We start from the raw sequence: 25,335 nt of genomic DNA on the forward strand, positions 1-25,335 counted from the left end.
GCTCAGAGTGACTGATGGCAGGTTTGAGCAGCTGACTGTCACATCTATAATCCATCACACCTGCAGAGCTTGTTTCAAACAAGTTCCCATGGCACAAGCTCTCATACTGTGCACGCTACTATCACTGCTGCTGGTGTTTTCAAAGCTGAATGTCAGTGAACAGTGGTAAAATGTGTTGGTTTATTTAAACATGCACTTTTGTTTTATTTTGGTGTCTTTGTTATTAGCCAAAGCTTCTGAAAATTTAAATTAAGAGTTGACATGTATTCATTAATTTTCCTTCAGCTTAATCTCTTAATTTAAAAGAAGTCGCCACAGCAGAATGAACCCCAACTTTACCAGCAAATGTTTTACACGACAGTGCATGCCCTTCCGGGCGCAACGCAGTATTGGGAAACACCCATATACTCTCACATTCACACACATACAATATGGACAATTAAGTTTCTTTAATGCACTTATAGTGCATGTGTTTGGACTGTGGTGGAAACCAAAGCAGCCGGAGGAAACCCAAGCGAACACGGGGAGAAGTCCACACAGATATGCCAACTGGTCCAGCCGGGACCTAAACTATCAACCTTCTTGCTGTGAGGTGACAGTGCTAACCACAAAGGCACCATTCCACCCATGACATGTACTTTTAATAATATTTATAAAATATTCATAAATTGCCTAATAGCAAAGAATTCTGGCCAAGATTTGCCATAAAGCTGGAAAAGCAGGCATTCATCCGGCACTGGCATACAGCATGTGGGCCAAACATGGACTGGGTTTGGCAGAGGTAGCACCGTCTTTAAGGCGGCACACAAGATTTGGGCCAGATGTAAAGTGTAGTATTTGGCCCAGATTAAAAAAAAAAATTGATATGTGAGCCAGGTGAATTTGGCCAGTAATGACCCACATTTAAAATACAATTAAATAATTTTTGAGTAAATAAAAAAATCCTACCAATCAGGTCACTTTGAGAAAATGCATGCCTATAGTGTGCCTAAAGCACAACGCTTCATGGGTTTATCAATTTCATTGCAGTCGTGGCGCACCAACCCTGACACACCAACCTATCTGGCCCAGTTCAGGCCCAGTTATGTGTTATTAACTTGGCTGAGACTTGGCCCAGATATGGCTTGTGTTTGGCTCTTGTCTGGAAGCCAGATTTGGTCCAGTCATGTACCGTAACTCACTGCAACCTGTGGCCCAAGCAAAACCTGATTGTGTGGGCCAGAGAAATGTTGCTATGTGGGTTGTAAATTAAAAAAATGACAAGATTGTGAATAACGAATAGCAGTAGAAGAACCATCTCTCTTTCTCTGCATTGGTTTTGAGAGCACTATTTGAAAACATGTAAATGCGTGTTTACTTCCTTTACGCTCCATGACAATCAGGTGTCAAAGTTATCAAAGCACATACTGCTTTGCGTAATAGGCAACGGTGGAATTTCTGCTTTTCCAAAAGTCCCACCTACTCTCAGGGAGTGAATTTGCATTTGCAGGCCATCAGCCTTTTTCTACACATTGATCTGGGAAAACTGCATGCAAAGGTCTGAACTTTTATGCAGAACGTTCTGGACGAAGTTTTGTAAGGTTATTATGTATTATATAAGAATACCTTGAAAATACCATGCAAATGATGCTTTGTTTACAAGTTTACCTGCTGACCAAACATAGCTTTGTTTTTCTTTTTGCGTGATTAATATAAACTACTGCCATCTGCTGGTGTAAACTGTCACTCATGTAAACTGTCTCTCTTCAACTGTTATTATGAAGAGTGACATTTCATACAGTTTGATTGTACTTAGGTAAAAATGTCAACTCTGAGCAGGTTTTAGAGCATGCAGTATTACTTGTGTAGTCTTCATGTAATTTACCTCTTTAGGTGTTTTTTTTTTTTTTGTCTTTAGATGTTCTTATTTGGGGTAGCCCGGTGGCTCAGTGGTTAGCACTGTCGCCTCAGAGCAAGAAAATCACTGGTTTGAGTCCAGGCTGGGTCAGTTGGCGTTTCTGTGTGGAGTTTGCATGTTTCCCTGCATTCGCGTGGGTTTCTTCTGGGTGCTCAGGATTCCCCCACAGTCCAAAGACATGTGGTACAGGTGAATTGGGTAGGCTAAAAATTGTCTGTAGCGCATGAGTGTGTGTGTGTGTGTGAATGTGTGTATGGACAGCCTGATCTCACGAGAAAACGTAAGTATTTTACGTTTTGCCAATTTAGTGGCTAATTCGTTCAGTCGTACGAAATGGTACGATTTTAAAAAGGAGGCGTGGCACCTAACCCCAACCGTCATTGGGGGATGAGGAAATCGTACTAAATTGTACGAATTAGATCGTACGAATTCATACGAATTAGCCAATACATGAAAAAGTTACGAATTGCCGTGAGATTGTGTTGGTATGGATGTTTCCTAGAGATGTGTTGCGACTGGAAGGGCATCCACTGCGTAAAAACTTGCTGGATAAGTTGGCGGTTCATTCTGCTGTGTTGACCCTGGATTAATTAAGGGACTAAGCCAAAAAGAAAATGAATGAATGAATGAATTTTAAGATTTGGGGCGACGCGGTGGCTCAGTAGTTAGCACTGTCACCAAACAGCAGGAAAATCACTGGTTTGAGTCCAGCATTTCTGTGTGGAGTTTGCATGTTCTCCCCGTGTTGGTGTGGGTCCAAAGAAATGAGCTATAGGTGAATTTAATAATCTAAATTGGCTCTAGTGTATGTGTGTGTATGTGAGTGTTTCCCAGTACTGGGTTGCAGCTGCAAGGACTAGATAAAACATATGCTGGAAAAGTTGGCAGTTCAGTCCACTGTGGCGACCCCTGTCGAAAGAAGGGATTAAGCTGAAGGAAAATGAATAAACGTTGTTATTTATAATTATTGAAGTTCACACACGACTTCATAGCTCTGCCATGAGAGTTAACCACCATAAATTCTTTCACCAAGGGACTGGGTGAACACACTGGGTGAACACACAGTGTGTATGTATGGACATACACACTGTCCATACACACTTCTCCTGTTCAGGTCCACCTGACATATTTTCGAAATATGAAGCTGCTAAGTAGTTTTAAGTGGCATGCTGAAAGCTCTGCTGGAGTGCTTGAGAAAGTGAAGTGGTCCTCACTCTTTCCAGAGAGTGTGATGGAGTGTATTATCATTGCTGGAGAATAACACACTGTTGCAGCTTAATGGATCGCTAATCCACAATAAACTCTGTTAGATATTTAAAATTCAAATGGCGAAAGCTTGTTTTGAAGATGCTTTGGAAAAACTATTCTAAATGCAAAGATGGGAGAAAACAGCAGCAAATACTTTTAATATGTCAGTCAGTAAGACTATTTGTGTTTGGCCAGACGGACAAGTAATAATAACACAAATATGGACAAAAGTATTTAAGTGAGTAATAAATGTCAACAGGTGGCACGGTGGCTCAGATTAGCACTGTTGCCTCACAGCAAGAAGGTCGCTGGTTCGAGTGCCAGCTGGTAAAGTTGGCGTTTCTGTGTGGAGTTTGCATATTCTCCCTGTGTCCGCATGGGTTTCCTCCACAAGTCCAAAAACCTGCTATACAGGTGAATTGGGCAAGCTAAATTGTCCGCAATGTATGTGTGTGCATGAAAGTGTATGGGTGTTTCCCAGCTGGTTGGGCATCATCTGCATTAACATATGCTGGATAAGTTGGTGGTTCATTCCGCTGTGGTGACCCCAGATTAAAAAGGGACGAAAAGAAAATGACAGAATATATTTTACACTATGGTTGTAGATAATGTTGTACAGTATTGTCACGGTCACAAAAGGAAGACAAGGATGGTTATCTTTTACACCCCCATTCACACGGGGCGTCAGCGTCAACGCCTTCCATTCACTTTGAATGGGTGATGTCAAGCGTTGCCGAACTGCATTGTGGATCCTTCGGCGCCGCTTCAGAAGCATTGCTCGCTGCAGAAGTTGGGACTAGCTCAACTTTTTAAGCGCCGACGGAAGCGTCAGCCAATCAGATCGCTGTATGCAAACACACCAGCTAGACAGTGGCCTATTGCTGACTGAATTTCATTGGCTGATGCTGCTATCGCTTTAGCCCCCACTTCAGACACGGCTTCAGTCAAGCATTGACGCTGAAGCCTCGTGTGAATGGGGCGTTAGGGTATTTATTTAAAGCAATGTCTATAATGCAGAGGGACGAAGCACGTAAGTGGTGTTGCAGAATGAGAGCCAATCAACCACCAGAATAGCTTAGCCACTTTTTTTATTTGTTGCATGTATGCATCCACAGGTGAAGAGAGACATTCACGTAAGAAGGCGAGAGGGAGAGAAAGGAAAGTGGATCATCCAACTTTAATTCCAGCGGGTGAGTGAATCAATGAGGTGAGTCTTGACAGTGTGTGGTGATTGCAGGTGTGAGGAATCAGTACTTTGGGGATTGATAACGAGTGTGGTGAGAGGTGGATGGGAGAATGGTGATTTGAGCAGCAGGAACGAGCCGGGGATGTTGATTGGTTGACTTTCGGTTGATTTTAGGTTGGACATTGACATCGGCACGATTTTAGGTTGTGTTGGAAAGTGACCAAAATCCAACGTCTGATAGATGTCATAATGGTCATGTCCACACAACGTCAAGGTGCAACATGATTAGACGTTGATATTTGGTCGTCTTTAGGATGATTTTAGGTTGGACATTGATGTCGGCCTGACGTTGGGTTCTGACGTCAACCCAATTTTCATTTCAAAATAAATTCCAACATCCCCATGATGTTGGAGTATGTTAGGGTACAACGTCAATATGACGTCATGTTGACGTCAATATTAGGTTAGATTTAAGTCGTGACGTCAGGTGACCAAAATTCAATGTCAACGTCTAAAATTCAATAGTCAACGTCTAAAAACATTGTTATTTAGACGTCCAATACATTACGTTGATATTTGGTTGATTTTAGGTTGTGTTGGAAAGTGACCAAAATCCAACGTCTGATAGATGTCATAATGGTCATGTCCACACAACGTCAAGGTGCAACATGATTAGACGTTGATATTTGGTCGTCTTTAGGATGATTTTAGGTTGGACATTGATGTCGGCCTGACGTTGGGTTCTGACGTCAACCCAATTTTCATTTCAAAATAAATTCCAACATCCCCATGATGTTGGAGTATGTTAGGGTACAACGTCAATATGACGTCATGTTGACGTCAATATTAGGTTAGATTTAAGTCGTGACGTCAGGTGACCAAAATTCAATGTCAACGTCTAAAATTCAATAGTCAACGTCTAAAAACATTGTTATTTAGACGTCCAATACATTACGTTGATATTTGGTTGATTTTAGGTTGTGTTGGAAAGTGACCAAAATCCAACGTCTGATAGATGTCATAATGGTCATGTCCACATAACCTCAAGATGAAACATGATTAGACGTTGATATTTGGTTGACTTTAGGTTGATTTTAGGTTGGACATTGACGTCGGCCTGACGTTGGGTTCTAACGTCAACCCAATTTTCATTTCCAAATAAAATCCAACATCCCCACGACGATGGAGTACGTTGCAGTACAACGTCAATATGATGTCATGTTGATTTCCTGTGCCTGCAGGGAAAAGCTGAATAAATATTTTTTTAAATGACTCTACTGTGATTTTAAGGCCCATTTTAATACAGTATTAAACTTGTATTGTGTGTTTGATTTAAACAGATGTTTATTTATCAGAGGGATGAACCGCCAACTATTCCGGCATATGTTTAACGCAGTGGATGCCCTTCAAGCTGCAACCCAGTACTGGGAAACATCCATACACACTCACATTTACGCACACCCATACATTAAGGCCAATTTTGTTTACCCAATTCACTTATTTAGCATGTCTTTGGACTGTGGACCAGAGCACCCAAAGGACACCAAAGCTAACATGGGGAGAACATGCAAACTTCACACAGAAACACCAACTGGCCCAGCCAGGACTCGAACCAGCGACCTTCTTGCTGTGAGGCGACAGTGCTAACCACTTAGCCACCGTGCCACCCTGTAATCAGAAACTATAAACATGTTTTGTCTTCTTAGTCATTCAGTATGCTTCTTAGCATATTTACCATAAGAAGCTAGTAGGTTCATATCATGCTAGTACATTAGGTGAAACGGCTATAAGCCATCAGGTTCAGCTCAGGACACCAATTTCCACTCAGCTGCCCGGTCAAAGTAAAGTATAATAAAATGACCTGTCGTTCAAGAGCAAGATAAATACATAGCCGAGTATGTGTTTGGGACAGACTCAATAGTGTCTCTGTACAAACAACAGAGCAGCCGATTGTCCCGGTTATTGCCAGTTACTCATCGACAGTGGCCCCGCCTGCGAAATGCCGGTCAAGTCAGGACACATGTCTCTCTCTCTCTCTCTAACCCATTTTCTCAGAGGCAGAGACTGGAGAAAGAGCTTCATCACAACACAACCCCAATTCCCTGAGGGCTTCGTGTTGTTGCAATACTGAAAGAGAGTGTCATGGTGTTGCTTTGAAAGCTGCCAAACACACCCTACAAATGTGGAAAGGGCGCAGGTGATGATCTATAAAAGTAAAATACGCTGACGTTTAAGGTTTTAATATGGCGTTTTTATATGCTCTATAATGCTGGGGCCAGTGTAGGCCGTCTGTGTTTACTCGAATGAGTTAGTGTACTCCAGTTGTGCACTTACAAGGAGATATTTTCCCAAATCCTACAGCCACAGCACATGTAAACATATGGAATATTTTAAGACATATTTTGTAGGATTTTGTTGGCCAGCGTTTCGAATATCGCCATATATTAGTGGGCTTTTTATTTGGCTGTTGATGTTCCTTAAAGGGGTTCGTTCACAGTGAATATTCTGTTAATAGTCATGTCATTTCAATCTCTCTTGAGACCTTTGTTGATCTTCAGAAGACAAATGAACACATTTTAAATGAAATCTGAGAGCTCTCTTGTACACTTTAGACTGCAAGGGTCCCAAGACATCATCAAGCCATTCTATGTGATTTCAGTGGTTCAACTGTAACCATTTGTAGCTCCGAGAACACTTTTGGGTTAATAAATAAATTGTAAGGATGGTGAAATTGTAGTGTTTGCAATTCAATGGAAAAATTCTCCCCATGGATAAAAAAAGTGACTTTTTTATTTTTTATTTTACTTTAATAGTACTAAGCTAGAAAAATTCCACACAAGACACTTACATCCATCCCACATACCATATGGAATGATGGCACTTCAGAGGTCCGCTCCTGTTTGCCAGATCTGGGCCACAATTAAGCCATAGCAATAACACATATCAGCCAGAATTCAACCAAATGAACCAGAACTGACCCTATTCTAGGCCACAGTTTGCTTTTATTCAGGCCCAGACACTTACATCTGGACCACATACTGAATGGAATGATGGCTCTAGGGCGGTCCACTCCTGTTTGTCAGATCTGGGCCACTAATAAGTCAAAGCAATACCACATATTAGCCAGAATTCAACCAAATGAACCAGAACTGACCCTATTCTGGGCCAAAGTTTGCTTTTATTCTGGCCCAGATCTGGCCTATTACTTCTAATAATGGATTAAACATTGGTGAACATCAGTGGCCCACATATGCCTTAAGATAACTGGGCCCTGTTGACAAAACGTAAAACAGTCACGTTTCCTCATGAGATGGTTTGAGTTTGGTTGAGCTCTATTGGATAGTGAGCATCCAGAAGCAGGGTTAGAGTTTTTATTTTCTTTTGTAAAATGTATTTTAAAAAATGTATACTTTTAAAAAATAATATATCTAAATAAACAGCGTTTTTTTTTCTCTCAGTGTATATTAAGCAATTATTGTCAATAATTTTATCACAATAAAAAAAAGCAACAACATAATATTGTGTTAAAATATGAAGTCCATATTGGCTGCATGTTTATTACGGGCAATACAGTGTTTTCCCTTTATATTCAGCAGCACCAGGTGCAAGAATCGCATTGTCTATAGTTAACACACACCCTGACCTGCTTCAGAAATTAAAGGCCAACAAAGCTATGTTAACAGTTTTTGGCACACAAAAATGTTCTTGGAGCTTTGTATTTTATCTATATAGTTTAGTCCTGGTGCCCAGTAAGAAGTCCTCAAACCACCGTTTCCTGATATCTCTGTTTATGTTACTTTAAATAAGCCAATAAAAGCACTTCCCAGCATGCCCTTACTCTGAAGTATCTCCCTCATGTTCTGTTAACTGACTGACATTAATGACTCACCATATGAGCTGATAAGAGCAGCAGGAGTTGTATCATTTTTCTAGGGAAACATTACAGAAATAACTTGCGTCTGCACTTTATTATATATATGCTGCAATCAGAATTATTAACCCTCTCAGAATTAAGCCTTCATGATTATTTTTTTCCCCAATTTCTGTTTACCGGAGAGAAGGTCTTTTTAACACATTTCCTAACATAATAGTTTTAAAAACTCATTTCTAATAACTGATTTATTTTATCTTTGCCGTGATGACAGTAAATATTATTTTACTAAATACTTTTCAAGACACTTCTATACAGCTTAAAGTGACATTTAAATGCTTAACTAGGTTAATTAGGTTAACTAGGCAGGCTGGGGTAATAAGCAAGTTATTGCATAATGATGGTTTATTCTGTAGACTATCGAAAAAATATATAGCTTAAAGGGACTAATGTTTTTTTTTTTTTTTACCCAAATTTTTTTTTATACTAGCCAAAAAAAAAAACACATAAGAAGAAAAAATATATATTATCAGACATACTGTTAAAATTTCCTTGCTCTGTGAAACACAATTTGGGAAATATTAAAAAATAAATAAATAAAGGGGGGATAATAATTCTGATTGCAACTGTATTTATTTTATTTTATTTATTTTTTATTTTTTTGCATAGACATTTGCTTTAGAGAAGCAGGTGTGTTTAGTCAGTTGCATTCAGAGCCTAGGCAACTATAAATATCTCTAGTTAATGAATAACCGCAGCTGCATATCTGTACTACAAAGGCCAACACAAATCCATCTACTGGTTTATGAGGCCTTTACTGTAAGACTGCTTTACATAGACACAACTGACAACTTCAAGTGGGATTTAATAGGGTTTAACAGGATCAAAGGTGATCACAAATGTACAGTGGGTTGCATTCATGAGATTTGAAAAGAAGAAGAAAAAAAGTAAATATAGTAATTGAATTTATTTGCAGAGTGTACGTAGACATGGGTCTATATACTGGGGTTTAACATATTTGCTTACTGCTCATGAAGGCATGACAATTTTCTTTAGTTAACATTTAATTTTGCAGTTATAATTGTAGCGCTTGATGGCAAAAGGAAAATGACAAGCAACATTATATGCCATAAAAATGCTGAACGATGTTAGCAACTGTTAGCTAAGTGTTAAAACCTGCTGTAAGCACACAATATCTAATCTGTTACAAACTTCATTCAATTGATGAGACTTCAAGCCTGAAGAAATGTATGAAAAAATACTCAGTTCTAGTCGTCATGTTTCACATGATCGTTGTATCACACTGTGACTGTCAGGGTTCTGCCACTCTGGTCTTGTAAATTCTTGTTTAGAGCTAAAACCAGCTTGACCAGCCTGGTTTAGGTTGGACATAGCTGGTTAGGTTGGACATAGCTGGTTTTGGCTGGGCTCCCAGCCTGGCTAGGCTGGTCTAGCTGGTTTTAGCTCATCTCTCAGCCTGACCAGCTGACCAGGCTGGAAATAGCTGGAAGTGGCCAAAACCCCTCTAAAACCAGCCTGGTTGACCAGCTAAAACCAGCCAACCAGCCTAGGCTGGTTTAAACTTTTTTTTTTTTTTCAGTAGGGTTTTAACAATCTAAGCAGCGTTTCTGGTTGCAACCTGCAGGCAAGTTCGTTATTTTATTTCCAATGGAGAGACGTGCATATGAGGCGACGCGCTTGCACTTTTCCAGCTGCACCTTGTTAAAGTCATATTGAGCTTCTGTGATCACGAGAAATGCAAACGACTAAAGTTTAAGGTAGACGCAATGAAAAGTACACATGTTTGCAAACCTACCTAAAGGTACAAACAATAATTCCGATTAGAGTGTTACCGGGGCGGAGTGACAGGAGACCACAGGAGGTAAGATCCACTATGCAGTTTATTCAAACGTCAGGCAAGCAATGGTCATCAGGTGCAAACAGGTATATACAGGCAGTCCAGAATCATAAACGTAAAACAGGCTAAAGGTCGAAAGGCAGGCGGCTAAACAGGAAAACAAGGGTACAAGGCTAAGATCGAAACACGGAGAACCAAGACAGGGAACCGCGTTGTAATGTTACTAGGAAAACAAGACTCGGCAAACTGGTGGCGTGAGAGAGTGGCTTATGAATGGGATGTAATCAGTCTGTGAACAAGGTCCAGCTGGTGATGCAATCAGGAAACATGAGTGAGCAGGTGTGCGTGTTTGGGAGCAGTGCATGTATGAAAATGTAGTCCTGGGAAATGCGGAAATGTAGTTTCAAGTTCGTGTGAGAACCAGCGATCCTCTGGGAAGCGATCGCTGGTTGTGACATAGAGCAATAATGTGGAGAATGTTGATCTTGTGTTGAGCCCAATGAGCCTTACATCTAAAAATAGAGCAAGGATGTTCCTTTATTCAATTCAATTCAATTCAATTCAGCTTTATTTGTATAGCGCTTTTACAATGTAGATTGTGTCAAAGCAGCTTCACATAAATGGTCATAGTAACTGGAACAGTATTGTTCAGTTTTTAGTGTTTAAGTTCAGTTCAGTTCAGTTTAGCTCAGTTCAGTGTGATTTAAAATCATTACTTAGAGTTCAAACACTGAAAAGCAAATTCAGTGATATCGCTTTGACACACATGCTGAAAATGGCAGACGTGAAACAATAAACTGAGGCTAGTGATGCGCCTGTCAATCAATATTGGTGGGCAGGGGGACCGCACTCCTACGTCAAGTTGCGGTCGCTCTGAAAACCGCTCTAATTGGTCCACCGTTTTGATGTTGTTAAATTGAAAAAAAGGACTGGGTGTGTTTATATGATGGTCTATACACTATACTTACACACATGTCTGTCCAAACAGCTTGAAAAGTAGATTTTTCACCATAGGAGCCCTTTAATAGGAAAAAGACTGAAAAAAAGAATCCTCTCAGGAGGAATGAGTATCAAAGAGAAAGCGGCTAACAATAGCAGCACAATGTGACTATATTGTGGACACAAACACACGTGTGTGTGGATACAGGATCATCTGAGATGGCCTCGAGGGAGAAATGTGCACTTGTTCACCCTGCCCTCCATCTGCTCTTGGAGAGGACGTCAGCATGACAGAATATGCCATCTTTCAAGCGCGAGGAGCCTGTTGTACTGTAACTCATGACAAATCATCTGACAGCCTTTTATTAGAAAGGAGAACACCTCCCGTGTGTCTTTTGTTCCCTTTCATTATATCGCCTGCCCTCCTCTTTGTTTAACACCCTCCCGCTTGTGTGTTTGTGTGTGCGAATAAGGCACAGACTGCCCTGTACTGCAGTCCCCCAAAAGCAGCTATGGTATTATCTGTAGTGTCTTATTAACTTTGTGCGATTGTCTTCGATGCAGAGTGTCCTGTTCTTTGTAAACTGTGAGCTTTTGCATTACTCTGAACATCATGTTCATGCCAACACTACAGAGAGGGAGAGAAAGAGAGAGAGATCAGTGTCTCGGCTCTGGACCAAAACAAACTGAGCTGCATGATCTTCATCTAACAATTTTAACCTCAAAAGACTATATATACAGCACCAATCAGACAAAAATTGGGACAGTGGTTTCCAAATGTACTTTGACTTGTATTTCATAGCAGCCAATATGAACACAAAATATTTCATGTTTGTCTGGTCAACTTTATTTCATTTGTAAATTTGCATGCTGGGCGAGGCAGTGGCGCAGTAGGTAGTGCTCTCGCCTCACAGCAAGAAGGTCGCAGGGTCATTGGTTCGAGCCTCGGTTTCTGTGTGGAGTTTGCATGTTCTCCCTGCATTCGCGTGGATTTCCACCGGGTGCTCCGGTTTCCCCCACAGTCCAAAGACATGCGGTACAGGTGAATTGGGTAGACTAAATTGTCCATAGTGTATGAGTGTGTGTGTGTGGATGTTTCCCAGAGATGGGTTGTGGCTGGAAGGGCATCCGCTGCGTAAAAACTTGCTGGATAAATTGGCGGTTCATTCTGCTGTGGAGACCCCGAATTAATAAAGGGACTAAGCCGACAAGAAAATGAATGAATTTGCATGCAACACATTCTAAAAAAAAAGTTGGAACAGGAGCAATTTAGGGCTAGAAATGAGGTAAATAATTATATTATTTAAAACAGGTGATGCCAACAGGTGATTCTAATCATGACTTGGTACAAAAGCAAAATCCAAGAGAGGTCTAGTCCTTTAGGAGCAAAGATGGACGGAGGATTGCCAGTTTGCCAACAAACACATAAGAAAATTATTTAAATGTTTTAGAACAATGTTTCTCAAAGAAACATAGGAAGAGATTGGGATATTTCACTTTCAACAGGCGGCACTGTATAAAGAATAATTACTCATTTTTAAGCGATATCACTACATGGGTTTAGGACTACTTTGGCAAACCTTTATCAAGTACCGCAATACGTAGTTACATCCACAAAGGCCAGTGAAAACTGTACTATGCCAAAAGGAAGCCCTATGTTAGCAGTGTCCCTTCGACTTCACTGAGCTCTGAGGCATTTGGGATCGATCATCTCACAATGGAAACATTTACTGTAATCAGTGGAGTCAGGATTTCAGGTATTTTTTGTAAAAAATGGACCACATTTGGACCAAAGAAGAAAAGGCTCATCCAGACTATTACCAACATCAAGTCCAAAAGCCAGGGTCTGTCATGGGGATGTGTACCACTTCTCTAAAAAGTACAATGAGAAATGCATATTTCAACAAGACAATGCAAAATGACATTCTGCACACATTATGAAGTCTTGGCTGTGGAGGAAGAAGATACAGGTACTTGACTGGCCTGCCTGCAGTCCTGACCTGTCTCCAATAAAGAATGTAGTAAATGAAGTGCAAAACGAGACAACGAAGACCCCATACTGTTGGCACAATGGTGTCTTCAGTCCCTAAACATATTTTAAGTGTTGTGAAAAGGAATGGAAACAATTTAAAGTGGTAATGCTTCACTGTTCTAATTGTTTTTGAAATGTGTTGCAAGACCAAAATTGGAATACGTGTTTAAAAATATAAAAATATTATGAGGAACACATCAAATAATGTTTGTTGTATTGTCTGCAATGAAATAAAGTCAAAGTAAGTTTCGAATTCACTTCTTTATTTTTTTTTATTGCGTTTTCCATACTGTCCCAAATTTTCTGATTTTGGATTGTCAAATTATTATTTTTTTTAAATCTCAAGTGCTGTTTAATGTAGAAAACTATAGCACATTTAATTTTTTTTTTATTTATTTCTAATAACTCAACTATTTTTTTTTCATACCTTTACTAGTAATCTTGCAATGTACTTGTATTCAGCTTAAAGTAAATAAGATAAATTGTTCGCTGATATCTGCATGGTAGGTATATGTGCCTTAGGTAAGTAAAAAAAAAAATATCCAGAAATTGGTTTTTAAAATATGTTCATTTACAGTATTACTTCATAAAATTAATCAGAAGCTCTATATTGACCATATTTGGAATGGTCTTGAATATTAATGAACTCTGAATGTACTTTGAAGCAGCTCTCAGTTTTTTCTCTATGTCTCTCTATCTCTCTCTATCTATCTCTCTCTCTCATACACACACACACACACACACACACACACACACACACACACACACACACACACACACACACAACACATAAAGTAAACATGCAAAATAATAATACTTCATTTGTCAATAAAACATTTGAACAAACTGAATAAATATCTTGTTGAATATTTTTTGACTTTCATTTGTCAATAAATAATTTTAACTAAAGGAGTAGATATAGATTTATTAATGTATACATTTTTAGTGGAGGTTTATTTTACCTACATGGAGTGAGTGAGCTGTCTAGTATAAAATCCCCAGAGAAACCTGTTTTGCTCCTGAGTTGAGTTGTGAATGATTTAGACTAAATTATAATTAAACTCAACAAAAGAGACTGACAGAGATGTATTGTGTTGAATTTTGATGCTATAATTTAAATGAAAACAGCCGGGAATTAATATCAACAGCTGAATTTAAGCGATTTATGAGGATATTGTGGTCGATGGTGTCAAATGCGGCACTGAGATCGAGTAAAACTAATAGCGAGATGCACCCTTGGTCAGCAGCTAAGAGTAAATCATTGGTTATTTTCACTAATGCAGTTTCTGTACTGTGATGAGGCCTGAAACCTGACTGAAACACTTCAGAAACATTGTTCGTCTGCAGAAACGAGCATAAGTAGGCAGAAACAACGTTTTCTAGTATTTTCTATATAAATCGAAGATTAGAAATAGTTCTATAGTTAGCTAGGTTGCTGGGATCCAGTTGTGGTTTTCTAATAACAGGCTTAATAACAGCTAGCTTGTAAAGATTTAAAACATGGCCTAAAGATAAAGAAGAGGCGATAACTTAAGAAGATGTTCTTAACAGAACAAACACACAATAAATAAATACTACTGTGCGTGGCTCTGTCTTTTTAAGGCCGGAGGGTCTTCAGCACAGTGGGTCAACCGAGCGCTTCTCTCCCGGGCACAGTGCCAGTCAAAAGAGAAAGAGAGAAAGCGGTTCAGCCAAGAGATCCATTAGTCTAGACTGCCATAATCAGTGCAGAGGACAGAGCGGGACCCTCTGGTCAGGAGGAGATGTGTGTCGGGCCACTGAACTCCAACACCTCCAACGTGCTAGATGCCCAATTAAATGGAGATATTGATGTACGAGAGGCCTTAAAATAGGCTGCACGTGTATTTAGACAAAGTTATATGTGGGTAATATAAAGTGAGATGAAAGGTGTGTTCAACTTACCTTATTAATTCTAAAACCGTAATATATGTTTAGTAACCCACTCGTTGCTTAATAGAAGTGGTCCTCAGGTTGTGCTGCAGTAATGGAGCAAATTTGATCTATATTCAAGCCCACTGGAACCATAGATATTTATTTATATATCTATGTACTGGAACAAGATGTCTCTGCACCTTAACGTATGCTGCAATACTGCTCCCTCTTGTGACAAATAATGGTAACTACACAAATAAATAGAAGAAAATTCATTCATTCATTTTCTTGTCGGCTTAGTCCCTTTATTAATCCGGGATCGCCACAGCGGAATGAACCGCTAACTTATCCAGCAAGTTTTTATGCAGCGGATGCCCTTCCGGCCCCAACCCATCTCTGGGAAAAAAATAGAAGAACAGTTAATAGTTATTCTGTTGAACACAAAAGAAGATATTTTTAAACTTGTAACTGTTCATTTACATTGTAGCAATAATTGTTTTGCCTAAAAAGGATGTCAATGGCTTTCGGTTCTTTTTTTTTTTTTTGTTTTGTTTTTTTAGTATCTTCTTTTGTGTTCAACAGAATAAAGAAACATATTTGGATCCACTTGAAGGTGAATAAACAGTAGAATAGAATAGAATAGGATAGAATAGAATAGAATAGAATAGAATAGAATAGAATAGAATAGAATAGAATAGAATGCAATAGAATACAATAGAATGCAATAGAATAGAATAGAAATCAATAGGATAGAATAGAATACAATAGAATAGAATGCCTTTTCTTGTCAGTGTGCACATGCATACATGTATATATGTGCAATGAGATTAAGTACATCCCACTACTTAGTGCAAATATATATATATTCTTGCAATACAAATCACACTTAAGTTGATTTATTCTGTAATCTGCTGATGACATTTCTTCCATGTTTTACTTTTTTTGTTGTTGCAGAATTAATGAAAAAGGTGCCATGTTTACATGTTTATATTACTTTCTAAACCGCACAAACTTAATTAAATGCAGATTATTATTTAATTTTTAAAAAAGCATGGCAAATTATTAGATCTGAAAATAATTTTAACCCTCTACTGCACGGTGTAACTTATGGCAACATGATTTTTATGTTCATCTCCCTGCCACTGTTTCTTTAAGACCAACATTTTGTTGTTGTTGTTGTTGTTGGAAAGAGACCTAAGAGTAGCCAATGATGTGCTTTGGTTAAGTCACATGATGTTGTGTTTTTCTGTAGCGCGATTTATGACAGACTGGCGTTTATTGTTAATAGTCGCTAAATGCAAACATCAATAAAAACAACGGATCAAATTATGTAAGGTCCACAAAAAATTCTGACATCACCTCCAGTAAGTTATGATGACATATTCACAACATTTTTTTTTAGCAAATTAGTTTTTTTTTTTTGTAAATGTTTGTTTGTGTTGCCAAACACTGTGCAATAGTGGAACATGCAATATTGCAATGGGTTAGCTAGCTAGCAAGGTCAGCTGTGAACTTTTAAGTTGTAACAACAACATGAAAGCTAGTAATATAATGTTGATTAGTCAATTGCTTTCAGAATAAAATCTAGTTTTAATGGCGATACTACTTTTGAATAGATATGAATACAGGGAACAATGTATTAGCGAAGAACACCACCATGTTCAATGGTGAGTGAAAGAAGAAAAGAACAGAAATGGCTCTTCCTGCAGATGAAAGTGAGGATAAGATGGGTTTTAGTGACCATGAGAAGGATGCAGACTGGACATTTGATGGAGACAGTTCAGGTAAGTTAGCTCAGATGCAGATAAGACAGGTGTAGTATAGTATAGTTTACTATATAGGAGCTAGTAGCTACATTGTTCTGATGCATCTGGATATACTAGACTTGTTATTTAATTGTTATAATATTTACTTCAAAAAATATTTATATTCACTGTATGTTGTGTACATGATAATACAATATTATGATTGTTTTCAATAATATTCATCAAAAAAGAATGGAATGAATCAAAGCTGTTGGAATATGAGTTGTTGCAAAGCATGTATAAGGTGTCATTTACAAGTTCTGTGTTAAAGCTTATAATACTGCAACACCAATTAAATCATTTTAAACAACAATAATATTAATATATAAATATTATTATACTATATACTATAAAAGGAAAGTTTTAAACTTGAAACTTCTAAGTTCCACTGTTGGACGTTGTTGCCATGGCAACATTTCATAAAGTAAAAAAAGAAATCATAATGCATGTGGTAGACAGGTAGAGGGTTGAAGTGGCCCTTTTTTCCCCACAGAGGTGTGCAATTTGTGTTTTTGTTAATTGAAAAAGATTGTTGTATTAATTGTTGTATTAATTAATAAAAGTATTAATAAAAAAAAAACTACTGTGCTGTGTTTTTACAAAATAATAAATAAGTAAATAACATTTCTGTCTTTCATGCTTAATTTAATGTTGCTTTCGGGTTCGTTGTAAGTTGTGAAAATCATTCTCACACTGAATTATAATATATATGTGTATATAATATATATGTATATATATATATATTTTTTTTTTTAATGTATTTGGCTTATAGGATGAATACTACAAAGCTATTATTGCAAAAGCACCTAAAATATATTTTATTTCTTATTTTATTTTATGATTTTTCTGAAGTGCACTTCTTTAACATTTTTAGTTCATAACCAACATTCTGATAAAAGAAATATGTGATCATTTTGTATTAATACAATCATTTTGGTATTATTATTATTAATACATCATTATTTTAATGACTATGAACTGTATAGGGCGAAACAGTGGCGCAGTAGGTAGTGCTGTCACCTCACAGCAAGAAGGTCACTGGGTCGCTGGTTCGAGCCTCAGCTCAGTTGGCGTTTCTGTGTGGAGTTTGCATGTTCTCCCTGCGTTTCCTCCAGGTGCTCCTGTTTCCCCCACAGTCGAAAGACATGCATGAATTGGGTAGGCTAAATTGTCCGTAGTGTATGAATGTGTGTGGATGTTTCCCAGGGATGGGTTGCGGCTGGAAGGGCATCCGCTGCGTAAAAACTTGCTGGATAAGTTGGCGGTTCATTCCGCTTTGGCGACCCCAGATTAATAAAGGGACTAAGCCGACAAGAAAATGAATGAATGAACATTATATGAGAGCTTCATCTCTTCAATCCCCCATAGAGAGACATGTGGCTCCATGTGGCCCAATCCTCTTAAATGTGTGTAGGTGAGGGCTGAACCTCCAGTGCTGGTTTGGTCAAGGAGAGATGAGTGATTGGTCTTTATTGACAGATGGCGCACTGAAGCTAAAAGCATGCTGGGAAACAGCATTTTCCTTTAAGACGACCAGTAAAACCCAATGTAAGTGTTTCTATGCACAATAAGGCACAGTCAATGTGTGTGAAATGTCTTTCATGTTTTGGAAATGAAGGAACACAATACTGGATGGAGGGGGAACAGCACTTGAATTAGTACACTGGCATTGCTTTGATATTGTATATTGAGCTGTGGGAATTTTATTTGAGCAGATTTCCAGTGATCTTTAATTGATGCCCTTGCAGAAAGAGATATTAAAGGAGGTTTGGACAGAAGACTGGTGAGTAGAGATTTTCTCTCTAATATATTTATACAGTTAAAGTCAGTTATTAGCCCCCCTGACACATTTTTCACATTCAACACATTTCTAAACATAATAGATCTAATAACTCATTTCTAATAACGGATTTATTGTATCTTTGCCATGATGACAGTAAATAATATTAGACTAGATATTTATCAAGACACTTCTAAACAGCTTAAAGTGACATTTAAAGGTTTAACTATGTTAATTAGGTTTGGGCAATTAGGCAAGATATTGTATAACGATGGTTTGTTCTGTAGACAGTGGGGAAAATACAGCTTAGAGGGGCTAATAATTATGACCTTAAAAATGGGTTTTAAAATTTAAAAACTGATTTTATTTTAGCCAGAATAAAACAAAGACTTTCTCCAGAAGAAAAAAATATATATACATTAGCAGACATCCTTGGAAAATTTCCTTGCTCTGTTAAACATTATTTGGGAAAAAAAAAATTCAAAGGGGGGGGCTAATAATTCTGACTTTATATGAGTTTGTATTTATGTGTGCATATATATATATATATATATATATATATATATATATATATATATATATATATATATATATATATATATATATATATATATATATACATACATGTGTGTGTGTGTATATATACATATATATATATACATACATAAACACACACACATATATATATATATATATATATATATATATATATATATATATATATATATATATATATATATATATATATATATATATATATATAAATACACACATATATATATAATATATATATATATATATATATATATATATATATATATATATACATACATACATGTGTGTATGTGTGTACATATATACATACACACAAACACACACACACACACACACACACACATATATATATATATATATATATATGTATATATAAATATATAAATATATAAACATACACATACATACATATACATTATATATATATATATATATATATATATATATATATATATATATATATATATATATATATATAAATAAACATATATATATATATATATATATATATATATATATATATATATATATATATATATATATATATATATATATATATATATATATATATATATATACATACATACACACACACACACACGGTTGGTTGCAAGAAAACAGACTCGATTGCAGCAATGAACTATACAAAGGGGTTTATTGACAGAATAAGGCACAAGTAGACAGACAAGGGGATGACAAGGTCCAAACGGTAGGGGCAACTACACAGGGAAGCCAGTGGTAGGGACAAGATGCTAAAATGAACAGCGAGCCAAGAGTAGGAGCAACAGTGGTCAAAACCAGAGCTAGATCCTGGAGCAAGCCACGTAAACTCCTGACTGGCCAGAGAGGTCAGGATACAGGATAGGAATGGAAAATTATAAGACACAAGAAAGGACAGCAAACAAGCTGTAATAACACACAATAAAACTAACTAAATCTAAAATAAAAATAAAATATAAATACTAAGAGAAAAAGACAGACTTGGGCAGTCTGATAAAACAAATCTGAAATAAGACTTCTGGAATCTTAAAGGGAGTAATTAAACAAATCAAACAACTACTAATAATCAACTACTAAGTAGACTGGGACTGACAGAAAAATGGAGCAACAATGGTTCTAAGGATAAAAGTAAAATAAAGATTAGAACACAAAATGAAGTAAACACCAGAAACAAACAGACAAAAGTAGAAGCTACAAGCAAACATTAAATAGACAAGAGAACATGCAAGACCAAAAGGTCAGTTAAGATACAAGACAAGCTCATGTGGAACGAACCACTAAAGAAAAGAGAACACACTGCACAATATATAGAACAAAGCACACGAGAGACAGGTGAAAACAATCAGAATAGCAAGGTCTACATAAGAGGGCGGGGTAACTGAAAACAAGGAGGAAAGACAAAAGGAGCTCAAGGCTAGCACAAGTTAAGACACTGCAATGTAAATAAGCACACGACAAAACAGGCAAACATTAAACACTGACAGGACAGACAAGACTGTCAGGACCATGACATACAATATATATAGTGTGCGAATTACAGGGAAGTCTGAAACCCCATAGTTTCATTCCACCTGAAAACTAGATCCATTGCACATTACACTTACATGTGGAAGTAAACAGTAAAATAATAATACGTGCCATCTTTCATGGTCATCCATTATTTGTTTAATATCACAAATGTCATTGAGAACCACTCAATATCCCTCAAAACACTGAAGACTTTCTTTCACTGAGGAATATTACACAAACATTGTCAAAATATTTGACCCCCTGATATACAGTTGAAGTTGAACTTTGATTTTTTTTCTTTTTTAAATATTTCCTAAATGATGTTTAACAGAGCAAGAAAATTTTCACAGTATGTCTGATAATATTTTTTCGTATGGAAAAATTCTTATTTGTATTATTTCGGCTAGAATAAAAGCAGTTTTTAATTTTTTAAAAAACATTTTAAGGTCAAAATTATTAGCCCCTTTAAGCATTTTTTTTTTTTTTTTGATAGTCTACAGAACAAACCATCGTTATACAATAACTTGCCTAATTACCCTAACCTGCTAAGGCTAAGTTAAGCCTTTAAATGTCACTTTAAGCTGTATAAAAGTGTCTTGAAAAATATCTAGTCAAATATTATTTACTGTCATCATGGCAAAGATAAAATAAATCAGTTTTTACAGATGAGTTATTAAATATATTTTGTTTAAAAATATGTTGAAAAAAAAATCTTCTCTCTGTTAAACAGAAATTGGGGAAAAAATAAACAGGGGGCCGAATAATTCAGGGGGGCTAATAATTCTGACTTTAACTGTATATACACACACAATGTTATAGATGTGTTTGTTTTGCTAATGATATTGATTTATCTCTTAGTCTTCCTCATGATGACTGCAAAAGGTCATTACAGGTGAGTTATACATGTTACGTTGTTACAGTGTGTTTGTGCACATTTCTGTTTTCTGTAGAGTGTCCAAACTCAGTCCTGGAGGGCCAGTGTCTTGCATATTTTAGTTTCAACCCCAATTAAACACACCTGAACCAGCTTATCAAGCTCTTTCCAGGTATACTAGAAACTTCCAGGTAGGTGTGTTGAAGCAAATTAGCGGCCCTCCAAGAGTGAGTTTGGACACCAATGGTCTACTGCATACTAACTGATAAAAGAAAAAAAAAAAAATGTTTTGTAATGTTAATTAAAACTAAAGTTCACCTGAAACTTTTAAATCAGCCTTTACTCAGTGATTTTAAACCTGTTTGAGCGTTGTTCTGTTAAACACACACAAAAAAAGATATTTTGAAGAATGTTGGTGACTGCTAACCGTTGACATCAATAGAAGATTCTACAGAGTTCAAATGGCCAACGGATTTCAATATTTAAAAAAAAAAGCTAATATTATGTTGGTATTGTTGAGTGAAGAATTATTATGTGATAATATATATATATATATATATATATATATATATATATATATATATATATATATATATATATATATATATATATATATATTAAAGTTTATATTTATACTATATTATACTATATTATATTTAATATTATATATAAATATGTTTATATTTATACTATATTAAGTATAGTAGTTGGTTTTTGTGTCTTTTTTTGTCTATAAATGTCATTCACATGTTCTGTAAACATTCTGGAATATGTAATAAAATGTATAAAATGTCAAACACCCAACTAAAATATTTTCTGAAATATTAACAATGTATAGGTAACTTTAATTAGGTTTTAAGAAGGTTGGTACAGCAAAAGTTCACCCAAAAATAAACAATGAAAATTCACCCTGATCTCACTGGGAAACTCACAGAGGTATTTTACGTTTTGTCAGTTCAGTGACTAATTGAGTTCAGTCATACGAAAATGTACAGTTTTAAAAAGGAGGCGTGGCAACCAACCCATCCCTTAACCCCTATCGTCATTGGGTGATGAGCAAATCGTACTAAGTTGTATGAATTAGATCGTACGAATTCTTACGAATTAGCAATTATATATATATATATATATATATATATATATATATATATATATATATATATATATATATATATACAACAGTTCTGTCTGGTTGGCTGATAGCCGTGATAAATTTAAGTAATATCAGTCTCTTTACCCTTTGTGTATTACTCCGCCTACATACAACCAGCAAAAAGCAGACACTACAAATCTAAAGCTTAAAAGGTGCTTGCTCAGCTGTTTAACTGTCAGCTTATGATTTGAATCCAAGGCGGAAGAAAGTAGTTCCTCACATAAAAGGGTTTTTGAGACCCTCCATGTTTGATTTTGTTTTATATACTCAATTATGCCGTCAAACTGTTGTATAAACGCAATATCACACTTGTAGCAGTGCGATATGGCTGTAAGCCACGGCACTAAGCCTCCCACCAGTGCCGATATACAGCCATATCGCACTGCTACGAGTATGATATTGCTCATATATATATATATATATATATATATATATATATATATATATATATATATATATATATATATATATTAACAAGATTATTTTGCTTAGCCCATTGGCAGATTATTTTGCTTGTTTTAAGAAAAAACTCACTTAAAACTGGCATATTATTTCTGAAAACAAGACAATATGTTTTGCTTACCTAGAAAATGCTTCTTAATATAAGAATTGTTAGATATTTGGAACAAGACAAAAAAATCAAAGTAAGAAAAATATTTTTGGTTTAAACGGCCAAGGGGAATGGGTAGGGGTAAAAAAAAAAAAAAAACAGAATTGGGATTGGGCCTAAGTTACATATTTTCATTGAGCCTGGGTTGTAACTATCCCTTTAACAGCACCTTTAAAACAAACAAAAACAAAGATATCAGAAATGTAAAATAATTTTTCACATTTTAAGTTTGCTGATACTTGATTGAGTAGTGTACAGTGTTGCTTGGTGTCAGTATATGATGGTGTGCTCCTCCTGTTGCTTTGGTTCCTCCCAAAGCAGATGGGCTTTACACTGAATCCGATTATCAACTTCTCCGGACTAAACTAGCTTTCATAATCAGGCAGACTGAACATACACACACACACACTTACATAAACACACATGACAGCTTCATCTGCTTTGCTGGTGGGACTTTTACCATACAACCGATGCCGTCTCATTAGCCATGTCTGCAGATAAGGTATATCTGAGTTGAAAATACTGTTTATAGATGTCATTAATGTCTGAGACTAGAGGTGTTTTAGATAGTAATAGGAGTAAGGGTGTATGCAAATTTCTAAAATGATATAGTTCAGCAGTGAAAAGATTACAAATATCTCACTTATGATTGTTTAAAATGGACACAATGCATTTTGTGTGGTTTAACGTTAAAGTAAAACAGGTTCAGTTCAGGGCAAGAGAACAATAATGAGCTCTGTCGTCAGAAAACAGGGACATCTGGTCACTGAGAATAGATTTGTTCAGTTTATACCTCAGTAAATTACAATGCTATTATTATCTAAAATGTGCTACAGAAGTCTAAAGTAGTCATATGAAGATACCGCAAGTCTGTTTGATTAGTTTTTAGTTGTTTTGTTTTGCATTTATTTTGTGTTTTAGCTTTGTGTGTGATTTACTGTTGTGAGAGTTTTGATTGTCTTGTGTTTCTTCTGTTTTATGTGTGTTTTGATCTGTGTGTATTTTGATTTGTTGTTGTTTTAAATGTATTTTGTTTTCTTTGAGTTTTGTTATGTATTTCTTTTTTTTATTATTATTTTCTTGCTTTTTCTTTTAGCTTATTTTCTTTTTGTTTTTTATTGTGTGTTTTCCAGAGTCTTATATCGAGTTTACCTTTCAAATCTAATTGATTGCACGTTTAATCTAAATTCTGTTTATTCTAACATATATCAAACATTAAGGGCCCTATCATACACCCGGCGCAAGGCGCGGCGCAATTGTTGTTTGCTAGTTTCAGCTTGGCGCAGGAGTCGTTTTGACATTCTGCACCATGCTGTTTAAGTAGCAAATGCATTTGCGCTCATTTGTGCGCCTATAGGTGTTCTGGTCTAAAAAGGAGGTGTGTTAAGGCGCATTGCTGGTTCTTTGCTATTTTGAGGAACTAAAATACAATGTTCATTAGACCAGCCGAGAGGATGTCTAAAGTTCAGCTCAGAGCGCGTTAGTTGTGTGTCTCACTTGCTTAATACACACAGGATGTACAACAATAGGCAAATATCTTTAAAATTGAAAAAGAATTAAAGGATTAAAATAAAAAATAAAATTTTTTGCCTACATAAATATAAAAACTACTGCCTCCATGCCTTCTTCATCTCAGGGGGCTTTTTTAGTTCATTCATGACAATTTGCTTTTGTATAATGTTATTAGTAGTGGTAGTATTATTTATCATATGCATATTTATATTTGTTTTATGAAAAACAAGCTTAGATTTGCCCACCTGCAGGTTTTAGACCATATGAGGCATAGCACGTGTATTTTTAAATAATTCAGTTTTTTGACCACACTTCGTTATTATTGTTCATTCATTTGTTTACTTGAAATTAGAACTAAATTTAGAAATAGTTTTGAAACAAATTGTTGCACTTAACAAACAAAATTAATTATGTATAGGCTAATGGATGTCTGTGCGTACAACACGTTTCCCTATCCATGAGAGTGAAAGTGAAAGTAAAGAATGAGGAGGCTCATCTCTCATTTTTGCGCAATAGATGCTCTGTTTAGCTGTTTTCTCTCTGGTGAAGCGTTTAGTTTTTCCACCTACAAAGTCCGCCATGTAAATAGCAAATGTCACCACACAACTAACTC

At 36.4% G+C, this 25,335-nt stretch overlaps 1 protein-coding gene across 15 annotated transcripts in view; it reads left to right on the plus strand.

Moving 5' to 3' along the window:
• Positions 1-25,335, plus strand: part of LOC103908677 (tubby-related protein 1-like) — a 51,998-nt gene that overhangs the window by 2,036 nt on the left and 24,627 nt on the right. For 2 of the 15 annotated variants that reach the window (XM_073939738.1, XM_073939741.1), the window contains exons 1-3: positions 18,161-18,277; positions 18,445-18,512; positions 21,432-21,465. In XM_073939738.1, coding sequence (XP_073795839.1) covers positions 18,466-18,512; positions 21,432-21,465 — 81 coding nt within the window. In that variant the 5' untranslated portion in view covers positions 18,161-18,277; positions 18,445-18,465. The other 13 variants (XM_073939739.1, XM_073939742.1, XM_073939754.1 and 10 more) reach the window with 11 other exon arrangements.

Source organism: Danio rerio, chromosome 23, assembly GCF_049306965.1.
Source record: "Danio rerio strain Tuebingen ecotype United States chromosome 23, GRCz12tu, whole genome shotgun sequence".
In the NCBI taxonomy this organism is placed as follows: Eukaryota; Metazoa; Chordata; class Actinopteri; order Cypriniformes; family Danionidae; genus Danio; species Danio rerio.